The sequence below is a fragment of the Rhinichthys klamathensis genome, unplaced genomic scaffold (genome assembly GCF_029890125.1).
Source record: "Rhinichthys klamathensis goyatoka isolate OS25496 unplaced genomic scaffold, OSU_Roscu_1.1 h1tg000048l_1, whole genome shotgun sequence".
Taxonomy (NCBI): domain Eukaryota; kingdom Metazoa; phylum Chordata; class Actinopteri; order Cypriniformes; family Leuciscidae; genus Rhinichthys; species Rhinichthys klamathensis.
In genome coordinates, this window is record NW_026606594.1 from 2,134,967 (window position 1) to 2,149,928 (window position 14,962).

The following is a 14,962-nucleotide window of genomic DNA, read 5'->3' on the forward strand; positions in this document are numbered from 1 at the left end:
CATGAATAAGACATAAAAAATATATATATATATATATATATTTTTTTTTTGCTGTGGTATGATAGCAGATGGCATCAGAAAGGGATACAAAGAGTGAGTGTTGCGTGGAGTGTTCTGAAAGCTGTTTGGGCTGGACATTAGGGTATATTACAGTATGACATAATCCATCTGCTTATTCAGTAGCAAATATACTGGTGTGTAATATTAAAATGAATGTCAAATGAGTTGGTAGTGTTGCCATGCCGTATAATCATGTCAAGTAGGCTGATAAAAAAAAAAGAAAAAAAAAAAGATTCACTCAAAAACGGGTTAGTGGGTTAGCAGCCTAATCTAGTTTCCTAAATAAGATTAGGAAATGGCACGGACTGGAAAAAATATCAATAGATCTGTAGAGATTCAATGAGTTGATTGTGTTATAATGTGTAAAACCTGTGCTTTTGTAAAATTTGAAATTGATAATCTTGCTGCTATAAAAAAAGGTCCATTATTAGAAGAATTCCACTGAGTAACAGCACAGGTACAACCAACTTAACACAGCAGCTGCATGCTACAACAAACTAGCAGCCATATTATTGAATACTAACAGAGTTTTCAGTAACTAACTGTATAACTTGCACTGGGCATCACAGACATTTATCGGATGAATTTGGGTAAATTGGGCCACTTTGACTGCCAAAAGCGTCCCAATGTACTTTATTCCACCCTATGTTACAGAGTCATCTGTTAGTGAATTTGAACAAACTCGAGTATCAATCGGTTTGATCTGTTATTTTATGTTTTAACCTTGATGAACTGACATTATAAGATCTACTTGCTGGTCAGTGACTAACAGACTTTCCGAATGCACATACCCCCTAAACTTCCCTTTCAATTTAAAATTAAATATCTGCATTTTTATATAAAACAAGCCTTTTACTTTCATTTGAACACTGTGTAGTGATACATCGAAATGTTCTGTCCAACAGCACTTATGTTCACTGTTTTAGTTGTTCATAATTATCCATACTGTATCTAACCTACACAAATCGTTGTTCTTAAAAATATATATTCACAATCAAGGAATAAATTGTCCTCTAAAGGATGTGTTTATGTCTGAAATGCATTAAAAAAATAGACGATAATAGATCAGTAACTGAGTTTGTCTTTAACCCTCCATTTAAATATCTCAGTGTACTAATTAAACAAACAACAAAAACCTCTCTTTGCACATTTACGCTCTGTTATATCACTCACATCGGCAGTTAAAGATTATTTTACGGGCAAAAACAAAAGCAAAATTCTTCAGTCAGTCTTTGATCAGTACAAATGCCTGAAACTGGCAACTCTTGTTTAGTAAGACTTGCCAGACAAAACGAACAAACAAACAAAACAGAATGCAAAAGCATTAAGCCAACAGAAAACTGCTTGCTAGCCTTAACTCATACAGTGTATCCCTCTATTTCGGTCTCTGTCGGTCCCTCTCAGAGCAGCATAGACTCCTGCATTGCGAAGGCCTCCTGTGCCTGCCTGTAGTGTGCTCCTCCGAACAGCGGGGGGAGCTGTTGCCTGCTGGAGTGCTCTTGGTAGTGTCCTCTGAAATGGAGCACAGCGTCCGAGATATTTGCAGGTGCAAAGTTAAACTCCTGAACTGGGTGAATGGGAGACAGCTGAGCCTTCTGGAAGCTGGGAGATCGAGGTAGTCCCACAGGAGATCGCGGAGGCCCTGCCTCCATGTCCCCATACCAGCCCTCTCTCTGTCTGTGTCCCTCGTAACGCAGTTCTGTGGGCGGGTAAGCAGGAGACCCCAGTCGGGTGGGCTGTCTCATGTAATACCCGCCCTCGCCAACACTGTCTATCTGGGAAGAAAGCTCAGCCGGAGCAACCCTGAGCGGGGGAATGTTTGGCGGAGACCGTCGGTAGGTTAAGTAGCTGTTGTTCATCAGAGTTTTCTCAGGCGAAGGGTTAGATGAGCCACGTCCCGTAGTCGCGTATAGTCTCTCCTCTGGCCGAGAATCCGAAATGTAGGTAGTGTAGACAGGCGTCATGCCAGGTGGATAGTGCAGAGGTGCACGAGGTTCGGGTTTGGATTGCATCATGCTCTGTTTGGGCATTCTAAAGGGAGAGACACCAGTTACACCACTAGGAGAACGGGTGGGACTGCCTTGTCTCAAAGAAGGTCCAGTGTATGGTCGGGATGGGGGGCGAGATGGTGGTTTCTCCAGCTCTATAATTTCCATAACCTCTCCGTCTGGTCCCGGGACATTGTCGTATTGCGAGGCATTGGAAGCGCGGTTGGAGCCTGAAACAAATGTCCGAGAATGGGGTCGGCGCTGTGCCCCGGAGGCTTCCTCTGGAGTTAGGGAGCTGGGCGAGGGTGGAACACCCGTATTTAGACTCGACTGGCTTTCCCGAATTGCTGCAGCCTTGACCGCTTCCAGTCTGCCCTCGGAAGGCTTGACCCAGCGAGGTCCGATTTCCCTGCGCATGCTGGATCTAGTATTGGAGTTGTGATTTGTCTGGTTCTGGGTCGACGCCTTCCCACCAACTCTTGCACTGCTGTTTGGCAAGTGGGTTGGGACTCTTTCCTTTTGAGTGTCCACACCCCGTGCATCCCTCTCGCTCTTGTCTGGATGAGGCACCTTGTCCAGTGAGATGGGTGGTCGACTCTCTTGGTACCTTTCTGGTGTTCCATCAGTGATGGGACCAGACTCTGCTCGTTTACTGGTGCTTGCGGCAGGGTTCGGACCACGAGGGGGGAGACCCACACCTGTCTGTCCGACCGGCTGCCCGTTAGCCACATGATTGGTTGCTCCTGTCGCCAATCCTGGAGGCTCAGGGGGAAGTTGACCTAATGGTTTCTTAGGAAACTCATCCTCCTTACCTGCACGGGTGACAGCAGAGCAGCCAATCAGAGCCAATATCAACACAGAAATGCCAGGTATTAAAGACTCCATGAAAACTTTATAAGCAGTCTCTCTCTTCATAAGAAACAGATCAAAATATCGATGACGACTCTTGCTCTCAGGGGCGTGTACAAATTTATGAACAATAAAAATACTGTAGAACGAGAATGTCCCCTGGAAAGCAAACTGCATTTCATGGAGTTTTTAAACCATGACAATATAAACACACACTGAAATGCAACAGTCATGCAGCTGAATGTCTTTTAGCAGAACCAAACTGCCAAATAAAACAAGAGTTACAGTTGACACTTCATTCAAAGAAAAACAAACCACAAACATCCACGGCTGGTGTCAAATCAAAGCTCAGATTGGGAACACTGAGGATTTAAGAAGCTAAAAAAATACAAATAAAAATATTAACACAACACTTACTGTTCAAGCCTGACTGTGAACATACAAATCATGTGGAGAAAGGATGTGTTAGGTACGTTTTGGAATACACAGAATGTGCACGATATTCAAGTTCGCAGTGAAGGAAACTGAAGAAAACGTCAAGGGAATGATGAACGTTTACACACAGATACTGATGGTTGGGGCGGTTCTTGGTTTGCGTTGAGAAAGGGCTGTGAGGAACGTAAACGGCAAATCCAAACAAACCACCTTCAAAGGTGCTAGTTTATCATACTTTGGTTCCAAAATTAAGATTTGCCAAGCATCAAATGCAGGTTACAGACCAAATGGCATGTACTATTGTTTAAATCAAGAATGGTTATGTATGATTGCTCATTAAAAGGGACCTATTATGCCCCTTTTTACAAGATGTAATATAAGTCTCAGGTGTGCCCAGAATGTGCCTGTGAAGTTTCAGGTCAAAATACCCCACAGATCATTTATTATACCATGTTGTAAATGCCCATTATTGAGTGGAAGGAAAAACATGCTGTTTTCGAGCATTTATCTTTAAATGCAAATGAGCTTCTGCTCCCCACCCCACTTTCCAGAAGAGGGCGGAGCCCGTACAGCTCGTGCCTCGGATACTCTGACAAAAACTAAAACATCTGTTCGGCTTTGATTATCATCTCCATCTCTATCACTCAAGTGACATTGCAGTCCTTCATCATCACGAAAGTGTATTATCTGCATGCGTTTTAAAGCCATATTTAATAATAATCAAAAACACACAAAGTTCACATAAACACAGTAGGTTTTGTCTGTGAACGTAAACAGCAAGTAAAGACATCGCATGTGTATATTAGATCTGTGTAAAAAGTATATTGTATTATACAGTACCCACTGCTATATATGCTGTTAATAATATGAATCAAACAATGACAAAAACAGATCTTGACTAAATAACTTTAGTAGCTTTAATAAGAATATATTTCTTACTTGGATGCTGCTGTTAAATGCTCAGGGCGGGTCTATGCTAATACGGCAGCAGTCGTAGCAAAGCCTGTGCAAAGTGATGTCACAGAGAAACTGCAAACGGCTTATTTACACTGCTTATGATTTATGGGGATTACATAAAAGAAGTGGGTGGATTTTTACCATTATAGGGTGGTTGTGTACACACACTGCAGTGCCGACACACATTTATGTTCAAACACCATGTAAAAGTGAATTTTGCATAATAGGTCCCATTTAAATCGAACATGAGCCCAGCAAAAAAATACTAATGTTCCCACTAAGTTATGAAAACATTATTTATGAACGTTGGGAATGCTCCCTGTTAGCTAGGAGACTCAGAATTGATTCTAATAGTTTGGTGTTAGCACATTGCTAAGGTAACGAGGAAATACTCAATTACTCAAAAATACAAAGGTTACAAATATTTGTATTGCTAGTTTTTGCAGTGAACTAATCTAAGTGTGTTTATTATAAGCATTTCCTGTCAACTGAATTTTAGAACTCAGCTTGTTGCAATACATACCCCCAAAAAATATTTTGCTGAAGAACCCAGGTTTTGTGTGAGACAGAGAAACAAACGAGGGGAGAGAGACGTGTGTATATAGGGGTAGACGAACGAATGGTTGGTTGATTGACAGATAAAGTAGTCAGTGCGTTTTTGCCCACCGGTTGGTTTTGTAGGAGGGTTGGCGCCCTCCTTTCCCAGACCCACTAGTGTAAGCAGAAGCTATGTTTGAAGCGAAAGGGAGAGAACGCAGATTAGACAAACAATACATAGCAGCAGTGAATGAGTGTGTGTGTGTATGTGCAAGAGATAAAGGAAAAGATAAAGTAGATAGAGTCAGAGAGAGATTACCAGGAGACAGTGTGTGCAGCAGGATGCTTCCCTCTATGGGTGGTGACACACAGCCATACATTTTATGATTTGCCATGATTTTAGTATGTGTTTGTGCGTGTGTTTTTAAAGTACCTGGAGGTGGCAGCTCCAGTTTAGATCGTCTGAGCTCAGACATGGAGTTTTGAAGCTGCTCTATCACAAAGTCGTCCTCAAAACAGAAATCTTTTGACAGAGTCACCTGCAGAAACTTCACCAGATCCTCCATAGACAACTTCAAGAGTGTCTCTAACATGCAAACACACACACACAGCAGAGAAAACACAAGTGGTTACAACTAGAATGTGACATGCTCAAAGTCTTTGAATCCTAAGAACCACACAATAATTATAATAACTATACAGTCTATTATTATTAAGTCCTTTCAGGGTTTATTTTGCACGCTTTCCCTTGCACATATCAATAATTTTATTTAATATATTAATATTTCAAACATTTTTAGCTTTAATGACGTTTTTTAAGGAGATTTTTCAGGTTTAGCTAGCATCTAAACCTTAGATATACCAGTACCTTAGAAGCAATTTTGTCCACAAAGCCAAGTAAAGACACACACATACACAACACACACACAGTCATTACTTTTGTGTAGTTTGAGGATGGTGTAGGACATTGCAGTCAGAACTCGCTCTCCTTCCAAAATATAAATGTCCCATATTCTCAGCGTGAGCGTGAACGGCGTCTATTCAAAACACATATAAATGCACTCAAATCAGTGAGATTTCACAAATAATATTGCAACAGAAAAAGATAATATGCTCTGATTTACTGAAATAATGTTTTAAGTGTCCATACCCGATCCAAGAAACACTGAAAGAACCATTTCATAGTGTACAGGCTGGTGAACACCTCTTGGTTATCCTGTAGAGGGCAGCAAAGTTACAGTTATTAATAAGTGAATGGCAACAAAAGGCAGATACAAACATTTTGTGCATGCCCACACAAGCAATACTACTGTGTAACCCACTGCACAGCATATACTTATTTAAATTGTATGGGTGAATGTTTAAAAAAGTAGTAAGTTACACATTTGAGTTTCTTTCTATTTTTTCCTCCTAGAATCCTGCTCTGTAAAAATAAATAAATAATACTATTAAAAATAATATAATTTTTCTCACTCTAGACCTGGGAGGTCAAGTCTTTGCAGTGCACATACGCTCTCACACAATGTGTGTGATCTTTGGTTGTATACGACACCATTTGTATTCCTAAAATGTAGGTCATCCAGGTACATGCATCCCATGCATATAGATGATTCATATATTGTGCACAGTGTATATATATATACTGCAAAAATAGTGTAGTTGTATAGTGTCATATGGCCATATAATCACACATACACATTAAAGAGTGAAGCTTATCCTTTTCTTTTATCCTCTTTCTAATCCACCCACATCAAAGGCTGACTCTCACACACAAATAATTGATTAATTCATCACTCCATCCATCTCTTTATTAATTAATATTGCCTTTTATTAACTACTCTGCCCTTTAATGAATCCCTTCTGGCATTTCTTTGTGGATTCTCTGTGACATGAGCACTCAGGGTTGGCCAGCTGTTCTGTTCGGGTTTACTTCAGAAAAGACACCAATACACTGACAAACAGAGAACACGATATAGGCCAAAAATAAGACTGCATATGAAGCTTTTCAGCCATTGTGAAAAGTTAATTTAGGACACTAATCATTAATCAGTATAAAATGAATACACAAAAGTGGTACAAAAAATGTCACTGGGGTGGGGCCAATTAAAAAGGTACACTTTTGTACCAAAAGAGTGCATATTAGCACCTCAACGGTACATATTAAAAACTTTTTACAGGGTACTGCCCCAGTGACATATCTTGTGCCATTTCTTCTAAGTGTATCTACACTAAAAATAGAGCTTGGCATGCAAAAAAAGTGTGAGTGAAGTGGCCCAAGGTTCAAATGTCACTTTTTGAATGTAGAACATGATGTTTTGGTGTTTTTTTGGTTGTTTGTTTTTTCTTACTAGATGCTGTTTGAGTTTAGGCATCATCTTCTGCAGGATACGATCATGATGCTCCTGAAAGCGCATGAGTTTAGGGAACCCTGGTACGAAGAAACCTAGAGGATCACAACAACATTTTTCAATTTGGTAAAGAAAATTGTATGTGAAGTGCATATTTACAATATACAGTATTGAATAAGTAAACACAACATTAGTGTTGTAGCTCAATGGTTCTCAAATAATTTTTGCTTCAGGACCCAGATTTTACATTGGACATCAAGTGGTCCCAAAACTTTATGAATTTATGAACTTATATACTATGAATAGGATAAGCCTAAATGTATTACTATTATTAATAATAATTATTTATTTCATTAATTTACTTGAGATATTTATTAAATTTTTATTAAATTTATTAATTATTTTAATTGCAATTCATAAATAAAAATTTAAGTTAATAATAATAATACATTATTTATTTGTTTATTTTAGATATTTATTTAATTGCATAATTGCTGGCTGTTTGAATGATCTTATATTTAAGTGGACAAAGTTCTTTGGAAAAAAAACAACAAATAAAAATAAAAATATTGTATATTATTATTAATAATTTATTTTAGAAATGTATTTAATTTTATAATTACAGGGTGTTTGGATTATTTTGAATTTAAGTGGACGCATAGTTCTTTGAAAAAATACATAAATAAATAATAACTATATTATTATTCGCAGTATTAGTAGTCATTTAATTTGGATATTTATTTAATTTTATAATTGCTGGCTGTTTGGATTATCTTGAATTTAAATGGATGCACTTTCTCTTCCATTTCTTTTCTCTTCCATTACACAAATGATATTATTTTGCAATCTAACATATGCACTATTGTTATGATGATGATTTTTATTATTATTATCATTACTTCTCAACACCAGTTCAGTACCACAGATCTAGAGTGGGTAAAAGAGTGTGGATGTACCGTGCATGGTATGTCTCTGTCCAGACAGCAGCTTAACCAGTGCCCAGAAAGCATCTTCCTCATTCATATAGATGAGTAACAGAGCAGTGATCTGACTCATGCCCTGACAATAGCCCACCTCCTACACACACACACACACACACACGCACCATAAGAGTGAGAATCCATTGTGTGCAGCTTCTTTCCACACATAAACTAAAACCATCCTCAAAAATGATTGCTGACTCTGAGACAGCGATTTAATTCAATATTGGGAAGCAAACTGAAATCAGCGTGGCTATTTAAAAAAGGGGTATTTGTGACTCACCGTGTTATAAACGGAGTACGCAGTGAGCACATGAAACAGATCCTGCTGTCTGAAACACAGCACACACAAAACAATAATGTACACATCCTCCATTCTCCTTTTCATTTTAAATGCCATAGATCATTAAGTTTTAGCACATTTTTTGCATGTTCGATTATTTCCCTCTCTCATTGTCTCATTCCCATTTCTGTCTTGTGGATGTCTAAGGCCACACTGTGAGAATGATCTGACCCTTTCAAATCTCCACAGGTAAATGTCACATCAATCAATATGAGCGCTTTAGCCCTGTCACAATTCAATACACCAATAACTCGAAGAGAAACGGTGGGGTGTGGGCGTCTCTCTCTCTCTCTCTCGCTCCATTGCGTTCGCAACTTTTCCATTTCACATGCTGGTTAAATGTAGCAGTTTTATGGCCATGAGAAATGGAAGCACCTCCGAGGAGAAATAAAAAATGTATTTTACACAGACAGATTAAAGCCCTACATAAAAAAAAAGAGTCTCCATCAGCAAAGCAATTTAGTATGAAAGCCTGGTAAAACACCACAATGTATGCAATATTTGCAATAAAATGTTTGGCTACTTGAATGAATTGTTCAGATAAAAGAAATTAAATTATATTATATTACATTAAATTAAATACTTGATTATATGAAAACAAAACAAATACAAAACTAAAAGCAAAACACAAAATATTTGGCTACTTGAATAACTTGTTCAGAATAAAAAAACAAAACAAAAAAACATTTAGGCTATGTTCAGACTGTCAGTTAAAATCCAATCTTTGTGCATATCCGATTAGAATCTGATTATAACTGCAGAAAAACAAAACATAATGCGATTTTTACAAATCCGTTTTGAGCTACATTCATATGTTGTGTGAAATCCTATTCAAATCGCATTTCTGGAAATCGGTTTCAGTCTGATCGAATTTCGTGTGGTTTATGTCACTTTCCCACGTCACGTAAAACGTAAACATGTCAGACGTTGTTATAGGAAACATGCTGTCGCTGCAGTAAAAAGGTTGTGTTGCTGCAAAGTACCGGTTGAGTAGAAAATTACAATATAATGAAGACGAAGACGGCGACAGCACGGAATAAAACCACTCATACCAGGCTCCTTCCTTTCTGAGCGGCTACACAATGTCATGTTGTAAGAAAACATCTGTATTGCAAACCTCTCCATGTTGCTATTGTTGTGTTTTGTATGTGCTAAGGGACCTAGATTGCCTAGTGGTCATCTTATACAGTGTACCGTACCTTTAAGGTCAGCTGGCATTACATGAATTGAGGGCCCATCGTAGCATGAAACATTAAAACTTCCTGTGTATCTGTGTGTGTATTTCTGTTGATGTGTGTTTGGATGCTCACTTGACATCATAACGGTGCATGAACATGATGTGATCTCTATATGTACGATTCACATCCAGATCAATCTGACGGACATCTGGAGACAACCCCCTCGCTCTGATCTTCAGTTTCTGGAGAAATAAAGAGACAGGGCATTGAGTTCATAATAAATATTAACTAGCAGTGAATTATAGTCAACATTCTGCAGATACCACAGCATGAGACCACAAACACTTCCAGTTTAAAGGAGAATACAGCCTGCAAATCATGTTTTCTGTCTGCGTGGATGCTGCAGGGCTTTAGTAAAGCTGCTATTGTCCGTTTGGGGTGATGTTTCCCTCTGCGGTGTGTGTGTGTCAAACCACATAAGTGTTACATTGCAAACCTCAGGGGCTGGCAATTTTAGAAAGTCATATTTAAGCAAAGATATTGACTCTCTCTTACACACACACACACACATTTCTGAGGAATAAACTAGCTCTAAAGAAAATCATGGCTATGGTGTATGGAGAGACTGTTTTTACCTCATAGAAGTCCTTCTTCTCCTCCTTGATTTTGGGGACGTCGAGCAGCAGACACCAAACTTGACCTCTGAGCTGCAGTGGAATTCCCTTATAGATCCTTCTCGCCAGCTACACACACACACACGAACAAAACAAGATTCGATTTTTTTCCCAGCATTATTTTGATTAGTCGGAAAAAATTCTTCCCTCCTTTAAAGAAATAAAATAATAAAATGACACCAAGCTACTTAATAAAGTTTAATGCTTTTGCAATCTGGAATATAGACAACTCTATCAGAGACAGATGACTTTGTTTCTTTGTCATGGTTAGGAGAAGACCCAGATGGCATTTTCAGACTTTCCACATTTTCTGTGCTGATTTTGGAAGAATTTTAGGCAGGAATGGATTTAATTATGGTCAAATATGTTAAATTGAACTGGGAGTTTGAATTCATGCTAAAAATATGAAAGACATTGAAAACAACAAACAAACAAAGGTATATTTTATATACAACTAAACGATGTGGACACAGATACTGCTGTCCTGGTTATTAGGACACCCCCAATAACTATAATCCCACCGTCTAAACACATTCAATACCAGTGTAATAGAGCACATCTGTCTCTAACAGGTAATTGTGCAGTCAGTAAAGATTAAACTCCCATCAGAGGGCAGATTAAAAGCTCAAAAGCAAAACGCTGAAACCACAAAAGCTAATGGCCGGCGTGAATCGTCTCTCAGCTGCCATTAAACTCACCCACTGGAACAGAGAGAGAGAGAGAGAGAGAGAGAGAGAGAGAGATGTACGACGGTGGTGGGGTTGAGAGGTGAAAGAGAGGAATGAACACTCTCCAGTTTCCTGCACTCATCTGTCCACATTACTGCTGCTAAGTGATTTCCTGAACGTCTCTTCCGCCCTCAGGGCCCATCCGTGTGTGTGTGTGTGTGTGTGTGTGTGTGTGTGTGTGTGTGGACTGATGGCTGCTGAGTAGTTCACTTACAATAATGGTAACGACATTATTAATAATCTTTGGGAGGCTCTTGAGGAGCTGATAATTGACAGACATCAGTGGGCACATATCCCACAGCCACAAACCCAACGAGTGTGTGTGTGTGTGTGTGTTTCTGCCTCTAATCTCGGCGAAATGAGGCGATTAAGACTGTTTGTTTGTTTGAATAAAAACGAGACATTACAAATCGGCAGGTGTCTGTGTGTGTTTGCTTATGTGTTTAAGTGTGTTTGTTAGCGGGGGATTGGCTTTGTAATTGCGGATGAAGTCAATGACTCCATCTGTTCTACAAAAAACACTATAACCAAGATGTCTCCGGAGTGAGTGCAGTACAATGAAGTCAGAACCAAAACAACCATGCAGATCGATACTATATAGTCTATTGATTAGAAACTAATAATTAAATTATACAAATGAAAATTTGAAATGATTTTTTTTTTTTTAAATAAACAAATCAAAACAATTGCAAATGCAAATCATTTGTTAAATTACTGAAATATTTTGGCAAGGCAAGATTTGAAAGCAAAAGATCCCTTCAGACGCTCTCCAAACACACACCTCCTTCAAAACACATAAATACACACACAAGAGTCTGCAAAACGTCACGAGAGATAGTGGTAAATTACTTTGTGTCTCAAAGCACATAATATTACTGAACGTAAACAACTTGCAGAGCTCCTATCTGAACCACCTGACTGCTGCAGATTCATTTCGGCGTTGATAATGTTGCTAGGGAAACTCATAAATCTGAGTCTGAGGATGTGAACCGCTCCGAGTAGAACGTCACGGGATGTCATCTCGTAATTACGGTTGACATGGCGTGAAGTGAACGCAGCATAAGCTCATTGTTTTGGTTTAGGAGGAACTGTAAAGGCGGCTGCTGTTTGTTTGTGGCGCTCAGTGACTGTCTGACTACAACTCTACATTGGATCATGGGACACGCTGATGATGTGTGATGTCTGCGGGCGAACAGGGTGCATGGAGGTATGTTGACAGGCAGGTAGGACATCGTATCATTGCATTCGGGCCGAATGCAAGGATTGGACGAACATTTCTTGGACATAAACATGTTTTAATATTTAGACCACTTCTATTATTGATTGCTATCAGGATGTGAAGAGAGTTTCAAAACTTTATAAAACTTTGCCAACCTTAGCATTAATGTAAAATCTCACTGGGTACAAGGTCAAATGGGTTCGGCTGACATAATGTTTGAGCATTCCTGCTATATAGGATTATAAAACTAGACGATGTACCTACAGTATAGTAAACATAATGGGCAGTTTAATAAAACAGCTAAACATAACATACTTGGAAACGATGAAACAATACTTATGTGGATGAATTGTTCGTCATATAAACAATTTAAGAAAATCAGTTGTAGATTTTAAATCTTAAAGATGCAAGAATCATGGCACAGGACAGATACCGAAAAACAAACTAAAAAATGAATGATAGCATGAGTTAGACGGCTGAAGATCAAACAGGACATGAACCGGGTGGGATTTGTCTGGAATAATACACTTGACACTTGGTGATTAAAGAGTGAATGTCACCCCGATCTATCCTGCAAGTTCTCAGTCAGTCAGCAGAGGAAGAACAGGATGGGTACTGACCTTGCACCTCAGATCATGGGAAATAAAATCTGCCAATCACTTCAGACTAATATTTATATATATTAATTCTGGCCAACATGCAAATCTAGATCACCAGATAATTTCCATTGTTGACAGAGCTAGACTTTAGCAATGGTGAAATGTGTCCCTGTCATTCCTACTATTATAACATACATACTGTAAACCAGGTTTCTATAGAACCGCGCAACAGTTTTATACATAATGTTAGTATTGCTGAAGTATATGAAATACTTCAACTACTTAATCTTTTTTTAAAATATTATACAAACAAATTTTATTATATATCATATTAAATTTAAATATTGCAATAACAAAAAAAAAAAAAAAATGTATTTAACAAATTGGAAAAAAACTATTATTTAAATATAAAAAAATTATAATAATACAAAAAATTGTTAAATTGATGAAATAAGTGCATTAACAGGCTATGTGTCAAATACTGATAATATTATAGCATACAGTACATACAATAAAAAAAGTTGATATATATAACAAATAAAATGCATAGCAATCATCTCACACACATATTTGTAATGTGTTACTAACACAGAGAGTATGTTGAAATCTTATACACACTAATGTTATAGTTATGTGTTATTTTTGTGTAAAAACTTGTATGTAATAAAACACAACAAACTCACATGTAGTTTATATACAATTTATTAAACAGAAAAAAGTCGACATTCAAAAATGTATTTAATTTAAACATTAACAATGTTGTATGAGTGAAATTTTTCTGAAGAGTTAACAATTAATAAAGATTGTACTTCAAATTAAAAAAGTGGTGTTTGAAAGCATCTTTAACATTAATCATTTGTATTTACGTATGTGTTCGAGTGCAGAGCATACAAGAGATGAGCTGTCAATAACTGCCACAAGTTCTCCAGGGGCGTCTTCCATTCAAAGCTGCAAGAGTGCAAATAACACACATTTGTTTTTTATACACATAACGAATATAGCAATCCAACATTAGCAAGAAAGCAAAAAAAACTTAAGATACAGATAATGTTAACTTCTTAGGGCATTTTACACAATACGTTGCTTTTCAATGAGAGAGAGATGGCTACAATGTGTCATTGACTATTTAGAAGCGAATCCACACACAATAAAACGAATAAAAGAAAGCATAAACTTTTTATAACTTTAAGTTACAAATTAACACAAAAGTAAACATCTAATGCCAAATACAGACACTTTTCTTACCTCCACGAATCGAAGATATCCTCCGATGATGATGAGCGCGGGGATACTTGCTTGTGAGAAGAATAACGGCTCACAAAGTGACGCAAGCAGCAATGTGATTGGATGAAAATGAACATGTTGTGTTGGACACACTGTTGCATCTTTTTCTTTTTAACACAAAATGACAAATGTATGCTAAATAAGAATTAGCATCCTTTTTGAGAGGGAGTGAAATGGAGTAGCTTTGCAGTGGGAAAAATACAGGAATGCATTGTTTCATGCTAATGCTTGCTTGGTGTAGACACAGTGTGACAATCTAATCAAACTAATCGGCCTAATAATAAGTAATGATTAGCTTCTACACAGAGTAATAAACTGCACAACGGTCACGCTCCACCTCAGGCAGTATGGAGATTGCTCATTTCACACCAGACACTGTTAGTGGACAGAAATGCAATTGAACACACCAAGCTGCCTGAAGATGTCCAAACAATATAGACAGACACAGACAGATTGTATGCAGCTGAAACAGGACAGTGGTTTTCTTAGGGGACCGGTCCAATGTCAGCCAATACACAGGACAGAGACAGCCAAAGGGAACTTCAGCCATTCACACGCACAAGATGAAAGACCGAGAAACTGACTTTCTCAAAGTCCTCCAGAGAATGTTATACACGCACCTTGTCGCTGGTCTTGTATTTCTCCCAGCTTTTCAACATTTTCAGCCATTTTGTCGTTCTCTCCAATTCAAGATGTTTATGCTAAACAGACAAAATGCAAACATGTATTACAATAAATAAAAAAAGACAAACAATACATTAATGTTTAATGTTTAACACTGAG

General features: G+C 38.0%; 1 protein-coding gene across 1 annotated transcript in view; it reads right to left on the reverse strand.

The window, feature by feature from the left end:
* Positions 1-952: 952 nt before the first annotated feature.
* The window catches only part of usp6nl (USP6 N-terminal like), a 32,649-nt gene continuing 18,639 nt past the window's right edge, over positions 953-14,962 (reverse strand). The window contains exons 5-14 of the mRNA XM_056247517.1: positions 14,800-14,880; positions 10,311-10,418; positions 9,808-9,917; positions 8,438-8,486; positions 8,131-8,251; positions 7,175-7,269; positions 5,977-6,042; positions 5,764-5,863; positions 5,260-5,412; positions 953-2,860 (exon numbers count right to left, since the gene is read on the reverse strand). Of these exons, the coding sequence (XP_056103492.1) occupies positions 1,461-2,860; positions 5,260-5,412; positions 5,764-5,863; positions 5,977-6,042; positions 7,175-7,269; positions 8,131-8,251; positions 8,438-8,486; positions 9,808-9,917; positions 10,311-10,418; positions 14,800-14,880 (2,283 nt within the window). The 3' untranslated portion in view covers positions 953-1,460. The remainder of the gene's footprint in view (positions 2,861-5,259; positions 5,413-5,763; positions 5,864-5,976; positions 6,043-7,174; positions 7,270-8,130; positions 8,252-8,437; positions 8,487-9,807; positions 9,918-10,310; positions 10,419-14,799; positions 14,881-14,962) is intronic.